The 10975-nt window shown below is 36.5% G+C and overlaps 3 protein-coding genes across 3 annotated transcripts; all 3 read right to left on the bottom strand.

Moving 5' to 3' along the window:
* Positions 1–166: 166 nt before the first annotated feature.
* Positions 167–4435, bottom strand: si:ch211-207l14.1. Its single transcript, XM_043241563.1, has 4 exons — positions 3510–4435; positions 1996–2238; positions 1070–1168; positions 167–807 (listed from the first exon to the last, which is right to left on the bottom strand). Exons 1-4 carry the CDS (start codon positions 3711–3713, stop codon positions 700–702), a joined length of 654 nt encoding a protein of 217 aa, XP_043097498.1. The 5' UTR covers positions 3714–4435; the 3' UTR covers positions 167–699.
* A 145-nt stretch (positions 4436–4580) lies between these two features.
* Positions 4581–7830, bottom strand: zgc:112023 (PI-PLC X domain-containing protein 1). Its single transcript, XM_043241558.1, has 6 exons — positions 7457–7830; positions 7230–7366; positions 6587–6715; positions 6344–6499; positions 5588–5768; positions 4581–5094 (listed from the first exon to the last, which is right to left on the bottom strand). The coding sequence occupies exons 1-6, from the start codon at positions 7560–7562 to the stop codon at positions 4847–4849; spliced, it is 957 nt and encodes a 318-aa protein (XP_043097493.1). The 5' UTR covers positions 7563–7830; the 3' UTR covers positions 4581–4846.
* A 99-nt stretch (positions 7831–7929) lies between these two features.
* LOC122346721 (PI-PLC X domain-containing protein 1) lies at positions 7930–10853 on the bottom strand. The gene is given in 7 exon segments (XM_043241559.1): positions 7930–8320; positions 8407–8578; positions 8697–8858; positions 8949–9071; positions 9154–9284; positions 9493–9529; positions 9531–10853. Coding segments are annotated over 7 exon segments (915 nt in total). The 5' UTR covers positions 9582–10853; the 3' UTR covers positions 7930–8081.
* Between the last annotated feature and the right edge of the window lie 122 nt (positions 10854–10975).

The following is a 10975-nucleotide window of genomic DNA, read 5'->3' as shown; positions in this document are numbered from 1 at the left end:
ATAACTTGTTCATCCACAACTGTGTCACTGTTATGCTTTATGCAATGCTCTAAGACACATCAGATGTTAAATTAAAATCGTAGTTGTGTTATAGTTGTCAAAACCTGATTATAAGACGTTTATAATGTAAATAAAACCCGCTTTGGGTCAACAAATCAAGGAGAAATATGATGACAGCATTGAAATAGATTTTATTGGCTGTTTTCGATTAAAGCTTAGTAAATACATCACAGGAATGTGATTTTGATTTAGATTTTTCTATGTCGGGATGATCAGTGAAATACCGCATGAACAAATTCACCAAATAGTACTCAATTACAGTAAAGAAGCACATTTACTCAAGTTCACTCCTGGTAAACGCAGGCCTACACTTTTGTTTATAGTATTACATTAGTTACATGTTGTGAAAACAGATCGATGCAAGTAGGCCTACTTTATAAATATAGTGAGTAAAATGTATAACTGTACAACTTTATACAGCTTGTGAAGTTTGCTTACATTTCTGCAGAAAAAAAGATATACACAATAGAAAACACATTTGCTTAATATGATGTAAAAAAAAATTGTACAAAGAAATGCTCTGCTAATCTGTTTCTCCCGAATAACCTTTTTTGTAGCCGTCTCTTCATCCGCCTTCATGTCTGATGTTTTGGTTAGCCTTCTGATGTCCAAAGTAGTTTGATCGGGAGCTGGAAGAGCTCAGGGCACTATTACTCGGGTAGATGTCCAGTACAGGGGCTCTGGCATGGCAACATGCTTTTGACACGTGGGACAGGTCTGCTTGGTCCACAGCCATTCCTCTATGCACTAAACCACAGGGTCACATATTCAGTTACATTCAGCTGTTTTGTACAGTGCTCTCAAAGGAACAAAACACAGGGGACAATGGCAAGTATGAAACTCCCTAAGAGGGTTAGGGAGAATGAGGAAGAAGCATTAAGAGCTAAAAAACGTAGAATAGATCCCTTAACTGAAATGTCCTGGTCCACTGATATTTAGAAATGTATGTTTTCTGAATCTGATCTTTTACAATGTCCTGGCAACTAGTTTTTGAAGCCTGAAGCTTTACCTCACTGTGGAAGCTGTGGGAACAGTGAAGCTCTCTGATAACTCCTCCTCCTTTGCGTAGGTCGTCATGGCAGATCAGACACAAACTGTCCGCATCACTCTACAAAACAAACACCACATTATATAAAACAACTCGATTTCACTCGACATTACAAAAATGCAAATGCATTTCTCGGTTTTATGCGGAGCGTCCATTTAAATAAACTGATAGTTCTCCCAAAAACAAAGAATTAATAACCTTTCAGTAAATTAAAAGTTTAGAAGCTCGTTTCCACCATGGAATAATAAAAAAAATTAATGCATGAGTAAAACAAACAAACAAAAAAATTGGAAAATGTTTTTCCTCACAGTTATGAATTTCGTGATATAAACTTCTGAAAAACACATTTAAAATGAGTTATATATAATAAGTTATATTTTAACAATTTGGACTTTATTATTATTTTATATATTTATATATTTTATATATGTATTATTATTTTATTATTATTATAAATTACAAAATAAAGAAAATGTAAAGAAATCAGAATTTTTTTACAATTGTGAATTATTTAACAATTTTGGAAACAGGCTTCCTTAAAATAAAATGCTAATGTGAATAAGAATTCATACTTAATGTAAACTACTGTTTTGCAAATATATTACTAAACAAATTATTTAAACATACTTGATTAAAAGTGAAAAAATATAGTTGCACAAAAAAAATGGTTTTATGTTTCTAACAAGGTTGATGCTTGCTTTTAGTCTTTAGCTTCAGGATCTATAATATTTTGTAGCTCCACTGATTCAGCCTCAGATTTCTCTAGCCCTGCCAAAGCATTGTATCATAACAATACAATCTTATCTAAATGCCCTTGTGATTACACAACCTATTGATAATCATTCACATTGTTACTCATTTAAAAAGCTCAATCGTATCACACCAACCAGAGACATGACGTTGCGGCTCCTAAACCGAGCTTTTCTCTCCAGAGGCTCGTGCACCTCAGGGATGGTTGGGATGGCATGCGGGCATCGTTCACATGCGCTGCTCTTGGTGTGCTCTCCCTCCTCACTATTGGCAACATGATTGGAGCGAGAGCACGGTCGAGCCTCGCCGCTCTGAAGCCAGCGGCTAGGACTCGTGGTGGCAGCGTGCAGACGACTCAGATGCATCGCATTCAGCTGAGCCTGAAAAATACGCATAAAATTAAGGAAAAGGCATTTAGAAGTTGAAAAGTTTCACTGAAATTTCAGATTTTTAAAAAAGAATATATTTCGAAGAAATTATAAACATTTGCATTTAAGCCAAATATGAAATATATATTAAAATAATAATACTATATCACAATTACAAAGAAATAGCAACTAATGCACTTATTTTGGCATAAGCAGTTGAGCTGTAGAAATGCACATTTGTGTAAAATGTTTTGTTTTACTCAATATGCGAGAAAGATATGAAGACCATTTTATATAAGTGCTCATGTAATACAGAAGTGCAGAATCTTACATATTATTACATTAGAAATTAAATATTTTAATACATTCCAACTTCGTTCGCATTTTTGATGCGGACGTAGCACAAATTGAAACCCTGTTGCCAAATGTCTAACTCAGTTTTGTCCAAACGGTGAAAGGTAATTTCAGGATAAACTGCTCTTTGGAGTTTGGATTACGCAAAAGTGTCCTGCGTTGATCTCTGATACGACTACCCTGTAAATCAAAGTGGAATTTGACAAGCACATTTTGATTTACAGCCATTTTTCTGTACAAAACATGACATTATAATTTACTATTGGGATCCATTTGTAAAATAATTGGTCTTCATTACTGTAGGGCAAGCTGTTTATTTATGGAGGGACATTTTTCTTTCACTAAAGATATTTTTTTAACAAATCACTGCTTTCAAGAATAATTATAGCTTCTATTTATAGTCCAAAAAATTCACGTAATTCATACAACTGAATTGAGGTGGTCTGAATACTTGTAAGGCAAGTGAGAAAACTTGCAATAAAGAGCTTTAAAACATTTATATACATACTTTCATAAACCTACACACAGTAAAATCTGATTATTGGAGTGTTTTACAAGAAAATAGTCTTTCTACATCAAAATGTAACATCTAATTCAATGTTTAAGTAGCTATTTACAAGTAAAAATAGTTTCAGCAACGTTTTTTCGGTTTTTGCTCAAGTAGTTATAGAATATAAAATAAAAATAGTAAAAATAAAAACGCTAAATTACCTAAAAGAATTAAATTGCTTTAGGAAAAGCCCTATTAAGCAAGTGTGCTTGAGATACTATTTAAAAAGTGTTAATTGAATCAGCTGTTAGTTGGCTGTCTGGAAGAGAAATCCAGAGCTTGGCACCATAACAACTGGTGTGTTTCTGCTCTCATTTAAAGCCTGTGTGCCATACAGGCTACACACACACACACACACACACTTATACTGGGTACTAACCGGACATGGAAGTGAAGCTCTGCGACTGGCCAGCGATCGGCTTGGAATTGGGACATCCCAGCTGCTCTTTCTCTCAGCCTCTGGCTCATCTTCCTCTTGCTCTTCTTCTTCTTCTTCTTCCTCCTGCTCCTCCACTTCTTCCTGCCTTTCATATCCTCCCTGAAATGTGGTAAAGATTTCATCTTCCTCTTCCTCGTTCTCCATGTTAAATGGAGCCGTCTTCGAGACGAATACCTCTGAGAGAGAAGCCGCAAGGAGCAGCGGCTTGAAGCTTGCGGCTGGGTTCTGGACGGGCCTTGTATTGCTGATTAAGCCTCTGTAATTAGATCCCCTGGTTTTCTTATCCCATCTGTTTCCTCTGGAGCTCTAAGCCTCATAGAGACGACACAGGGACCGATACAAGCTCCTTTAACTCCTCAATAATCTGTTTAGGAGAAAGGTGGGGGCTTGGGAGAGGAGGGAGGGGATTCTCAAAGCTCTCTGGAAGAATCCCGCTCCAGATCGGTTCAGAACGTTCTAAATACTTGGGCACCGCGTGTATCGCACGCTAATAGAATGCATTCTTGGAAAATAAAGAAGTAAAATGATATCTAGGTTGGTAACTCTGGCACGAAAAAAAATGCTGCCAAAGTAACATATTCGGTTTTTCTCATCTTTAGATTAATGAGACGTTAAAATAAAAAAAAAAACATCCTTAAATTTAAAAAGTCTTAAAAAACAGACATGAAAGCACAACCCATGTTTACTTACCTCATATAACCTACACAAACTGAGCGTGAGAGGCATCAGTGAACTGGATTATCATTTAAGCAGATACTATAAATGTTAAGCACCTTAGAAAGTGCATTCAAAGGGGCGACTAAAATTAGACCCCACTGATACATGTGCAGTAAACCAAACAGAGAGTCAACAATAGATGAAGTCATGACAGGACATTAGATGTTACTAAAATTAAGTGTGACTCATTGGGCAGGTAATGCTATAATCTACTGAGCCACTTAGTCTTTGATTATATCAACCTGCCCTTTCTGCCCTTTTGTCAAATATCCAAGAACAACCAGGAAAGAAGTGTAGTTTTGGACATTTCTACAGTTTAATGTAACCGTCAAGTTGCAAGGAACTATTTTGAGACATGTATCAAACAAGGACCTTAATATGGACCGCCTGTAGATGGCAGCGTTGCACTAAACATTGTTTCCTCACGGTTTAGGGACTGTCATAAAAGTCTAAAAAAATATTAATATGTAAACATTAAAAAAGGCTTCTATTATATATAACAAGATACACTGTAATAAAGACGCTACGTTTGTATGTAATGTTCGCGGCAGATTTGAGGGTCAAGCCTCTTTTAAGAGTGCTTGATTGAGTCCAATAACCATCTGGGTGAATTCATTCCTGAATGCCCCCACAAAATCTGCACAGATGATGTTGACGCATGATTTGCCCGGGCCTGGACACTGCTGCTTGACCCAGTTCAGAAGTAGACTATAGGAGCTCAAGGTCATGCTTTGTAATGACTGGCACGGATGAGAAAGAACGTACTTGGCATCCTCAGTTAGGTTCAGACCAGCAGCAAAAAACTGACCTGAAAACAAATTCAGGGGAAATATTTAGAGAAAAAAAAAATTTGCTTTCTTCACTACCGGCTTCAACTTCAAAATTTCTAAATGCAGCAAGTCCTTAAGGCCACACTCAAACTCAGGACAGACCTTCAGACTGTAATGACTTGGTATGCTATGAATTTTCTAACCGTGTGAGGTTTTAAAAACCAGATGAAAACCCTGTTGAAAAAAACAGCATATGATAGTTAGGTATGTTTTGATGCTGGTTTATACTGGTTCTTTTTCCAGCACATGACCAGCATAAACCAGCATCAAAACATACCTAACCAGCACATGCTGTTATTTCAACAGGTAACTAGGAAAAAATCTTTCATTGAGAATTGAAGCGAGAGGACAAACTTTCACACAATAAATCTAACAGGTGTCATGCTTGAACCATGTTAGCAGTAATTTAGCAAACTTGCAAACAACGTGCTATATCATGCTAGTAAGATGCTACATTTAAAATGTACCGACCTGGTCTTCCTTCCGTTTTTTTCTCCTCCAGGTAGGCTATGACATGTTTCGGATCCGACGTGTTTGCCCACCAATATTCACACTGTGGCCACAATTCGTCATATTCAGATGCAGCGGAGTCATCATATGACAGAATAACCTGGTAATTGTGATTCCAACACTGCTGTAGTGAGGGTATGATCTGAAATAAAAAAAAAAAAGAAAACCCAACTACTTCCACTGAGATTCTAAAGTGTGCATTTGATTGACACCTTACTATCCCACGAGACATCAGGAGATGAATTTTGAGAATGATCTGAGAATGCCAAAGAAGTAACCAAACTAATGCTGGAAGATCACATGACAGTAACAATACGGCAGATGTAGTATGTCCAAATGTCATTTTTAAGACCCATATTCATATATAAGCAACATTATTTTTTTAAAATGGTCACAAAGTAATTTTTAAACTATTATGCAATTTTAGATGCAGATATAGTGTCTAAAAATTTAATGTATTGCGCCCTGCTCACATCAAACAACTTAAAATAAGAAAACAATAAATTAGTAATTTGTGGAGAAAAAAATATTAAATTGTGTTCACAGTATCTATTTTTGTCTAGAATTTTATATGCAGTGCCCTGTACCATTTTGAATTGTCTGTTACATTTCCATTTACAGTTACATATATTACATAAAAACATCAGTACATACATCAGTATTCAAGGTATTTCATAAAATTAGCTAATTTTGGAAAAATACATGGAAATTACTTACATGATTGGGACAAATTTTACTGTCAAACGTGTCAATGAGGAATCGAATGAGGTCTTTGTGTCGATCCAGGTTCATGCCATCAAAGGCAGAAAATGCAATAATGACCACTTCCTTTGTGTGTTGATCTAACCAGCGAGCAACTTCTGTCAACACCTCCTTAAAATAACAAAACCAGAACGCAAGAATTTATTCTTGACTTGAAATGAGGAATTAGCATTCTTCTACGATTCTGATCAACCATACCTTCACTGTCAGAAGAGAGTAGATCCCATGCGCAAAGTAGAAAACTTTATCAGGGTCTTTTATCTTATGAGCTATTCTTAAATCGAGAAAGCGAATGCCTAAATCCAACTGGTTAGAGATGCTATCACCCTGGATAAAAAAAGATGTAAAATGTTGTATGTCATCCTGCAGAAATCGTAATTTTGTCCACACTTAAACTGATTTAAACCTACAAGATTGCTGTGAAATACAGGAGGCAATAGTTCACTTAAAAAAATGTTATTCTGTCATAATTTTGTCAAAATTTGAGTATGTTTTTTTCTTCCGCTGAACACAAAAGATTATATGTTAAAGAATGCGTGTTAGCAAACAACTAACTGAAAACGGACTATTTTTCCATGCTATGAAAGTCAGTGGCTACCGTCAACTGCTTTATTATCAACATTCCTCAAAATATCTTCACTTGTTTTCAGCAGAAGAAAGAAACAGATTTAAATGATGACAGAACTGTATTTTTGTGTGTGATGTATGCCTAGATTTACTTTTGTCGTTTGTCAAAGATGCAATAGAAGTGCATTAAAGGTGACTGAGACTATTGGCCACTGGTGACGCTCTAAAGAAATCGATGATACAACTTTTGAACTACAAAATATCGTATCTGTACCTGTGTTGTCGCCCATTTGATTATACAGGGCCGAACGATACAAGGAAACCATGTGTCTAAGACTCGCAGTACTCTCGGTGAAGACCTCAGTACTGAGGACCGCTCGTCTAAACAGTAAGTCATGGTGTCGTGACTTCCTGAGAGACAAAACAGTACAACATATGCTGAAATGGTAAAGCAGTAAAAATATAAATAAACTGAAACTGAAACAGAATGACCAGACGTACCGGGGATAGCGAGATTCCACAGCGGTATGTCCCAAAAACCCGCGGGCATCTCGGACATCCAGTCCGAACAACAGCTGGACATGCATAATCTTTCTTCATCCTCCATTTGTTACGTTTTCTGTCAACAACTGCCCTAAACACTTGTATTACCCACAGTAACAATATCATTTACTGCACACCGGCCGCTGAAACCAAAAATAACCATCGTTTCCGCGTTTTTCTTGGTCATGAGATGCCAGCCAGAAACACGACGTTAAACGACGTAGGCTACAGAAGTGCATTGGGCGTTTGACGAGACCATTAAAAGCGCGAAATATAAATGTGTTAGAGTTTGAAAGATTTTCCATAAACATGTCGATGCCGTGATACTTTTCGTTTCTTGAATCTGGATGACAACAATGTTAGGGACCGTCTACAAGGGCGTTTTTTTTTCGTTTTGTTGAAGGGTCACAAAACAACAACACCGACACACGTGAATTATTTTATTGTTTATTTGAGAATTTTACTTTGGTTATTTGTTTAATATATCAACTTTTGCCCTGTCATCAAACACTCGTTTAAAAAATACAGAAAGATTCTCAAAGTTTCTTGTACTGTCTGAAGATCTCATGCTGACTAAAACGCTTCATGAGCCGTTGCCAGCATTGTTGAGCTGAATGATGTCCTGAGCAAAGCTATTAACTCCAACAAAATCTCCTGCAATGATGTTGACACTTTCTTTGTCAGAGCCTGGACGTTGCTCCTTCACCCAGTCAAGCAACAGAGGGTAGGCCGTCATGGTCTTCTCTTTTAAAGACTTTGTGAGGTACAGGAGCATGTCATTCCCGTCAAAAGTCAAGTTGAGACCAGCGACAAACAATCCCTCTGTTGACCAAATGGAATGTTATTTCAAGCAATCAGACTTCAGTAAATGTATGGTATTTTTAAGGTATTGGCATCTCTTAGCTCACCTGGTCTTCCCTTTTGTTTCTGGTCATTAAGGTATGAAATGACCTCCTTGGGGTCTGAATTATCAGCCCACCAGTACTCGATTCGAGGCCACAAAACAGGATCGTCGACATTTCAATTGTCATAAGAGAGAATTACCTGGTAGCCATTTTCCCAGCAGTCCTTGAGTGAGGGCTTCACATAAATTGGAAAAAAAAATCATGGTTATTAAATAATTGCTGGAACCATTTGCATCATATCCCTGCATTAATTATTTCCCTCAGTTTTTGAGGTCAAGGCAAAGGGCATGTACCACTTGAGGCTTAGGACAGAGTTTTGTCTTGAAGTGCTCTTTGAGGAAGTTGGTCAGGTCTGTGTGTTGCTCGGCTGACATTTCTTTAAAATGTGAGAAAGCAAGGACGACAACCTCCTTGGTATGCTGTCCTAACCATTTCTGCAGTTCTGTCGTTCCTTCCTGTGGTGATTCAAAGTTACCAGCTGTCATTACGGTTTTCCCTTTAAGCTTCTAAATGCAATTATCTTAAAAACAGCATAAAAAACGAACCTTCACAGTCGTTGTTGTGTATAGTCCGTGATAGAAGAATAAATCACTCGATTCAGGCTTCCCCGCAACCCTCAGATCAAAGTATCGCATACCTGCATCCAGCTGCTCAGAGATGTTTTTTTCCTGGACAATAATTTGAAAACATGAAAGTAGACTGGCTACTGACATTTATTTTCACATTACTGTACATTAATAGGTACTTTACCTGGGCAGTACCCCATTTTTTAACAATGGGCCTTAAGAAAGTGCTGAACATCTTGTCTAAGGCCTTTATTTTTTTAGGTTCCAGTACTGGAGAGTCCATATCCAAGCTGTATGCCATAGCATCATGGCTCCCTAAAAGAAAGTCACATAGCATCCTATGTTCACTTCATCTTAGTGTATATAATGTAAGTTTGATATAAGTCTGAAAAATGTGTATTGATTTTGATATATATACAGTGAATGCACTGTAAGTCTGCATAAATACTAATGAATGAATTTATCAGCTATAAGCTGGAAGATGTTTTTTTTGAAAGATGTTGTTAATATTAACATTGCTTACCTGGAATCGCAAGTTGGCTCAAAGGCATTTTTGTGAATCCTCTCCTTAAGGTTAGACATCCAGTCAGCTAGGTTCTCTGTTTCAGCCATTTTCTTGTTCTTATCCAATTTTTCAGTGGTACAAGTGCCTAGGTGGAAACCCCCCCCCAAAATGTTTGTGGTTTAGCGCTATCCAAGCAGACTTTTTAGGTGAAGATTATCACGTCATACCTTTTTGAGTCCTGTTTGGGTTTGACAATCACAGCACTCTGATTGCATTGTTTTTTTATATGTAGCTTAGACAACACCCTCTGGTCGGGTCACTATGAATCGCTCATCTATATTCAGTGCGTCCCTCCCAGGTTTTCTTTCATTTCCTCTAGATTTGTAAAGCTAAGAAGAGAGAGGTCAACAAAATCACCTTGGTATGAAGACACGGGCTCTCTTTTGCCCATATTCCATGTTTGGGGTCCGTAATATATTTATATATTTATTGGAAGAAGGAAGAACGTAAGAAGGCAGTAAATCGTGAAATTAGAAAAAAGCACATTCGTGACATTAAAAGCGGCAACAAAATCTGTTTTAAATTAAAGTTACCGACATAGGGGTTTTCAACACTGATAACAATAACAGACATTTTTTGAATATTAAATCAGAATTTGAATGATTTCTGAAGGATCATATGACACTAAAGACTGGACTAATGGAAGCTGAAAAATAATCTTTGCCAATATAAAATCATTAAATGTAAGAATATTATTACTGTTTTATATGCAACCTCAAGAGCCTCAAGTGTTTCCCCTAATTGTTAAAATGTCTTGATAAAAACACCCATTCTGGCACCAATAAATGTTATTTCTTCCACCCTTAACAAAGTTTTCTGATAATTTGCACTTTTTGCCAACGAAGCTAATTCCCTTCCTTTGACAGAGGTTATTTTAAACTGATTGCGAAAGCATTTTAGCATAGAAGTCTGTAAATGGCAATGAATGAAAGTGAACATACAAAAGAACTAGTGTATAAATTGACACCAAAACATAATTTCTACGACCACATCACCAATAATGTTCAGTATCTTTTTTTGCATCTGTTTCTTATGGATTGTCTTATTGATATATAGTACTGTTTGTTTTACTGTTTGAGTGAATTGTTGATGACTGAACAAAATACGTACTGGTAACACTTCACAATAAGGTTCATTAATTAACATGAACTAAGAATAAACAATAAAAACAGCATTTATTAATCTTAGGTAAAGCTAATTACAGTATTTACAAATGCATTATTAAAATCACAACTTTTGTTTGTTAACATTAATCTGTGAGCTAACATGAACTAACAATGATTCATTTTTAATGAAATAACGTTAACAAAGATGAATACTGTGATAATTGTATCGTCCACTGTTTGTTGATGTTCAAGTTAATGCATTAACTAATGTTAACAAATGACACCTTATTGTAAAGTGTTATTATATATTGATTAGAAAGTGGAGTTCGTTTTAC

Source organism: Puntigrus tetrazona, chromosome 6, assembly GCF_018831695.1.
Source record: "Puntigrus tetrazona isolate hp1 chromosome 6, ASM1883169v1, whole genome shotgun sequence".
NCBI classification, from domain to species: Eukaryota; Metazoa; Chordata; class Actinopteri; order Cypriniformes; family Cyprinidae; genus Puntigrus; species Puntigrus tetrazona.
Note: the sequence above shows the minus strand (reverse complement) of the source record. Positions and strands in the feature narration are given on the sequence as shown.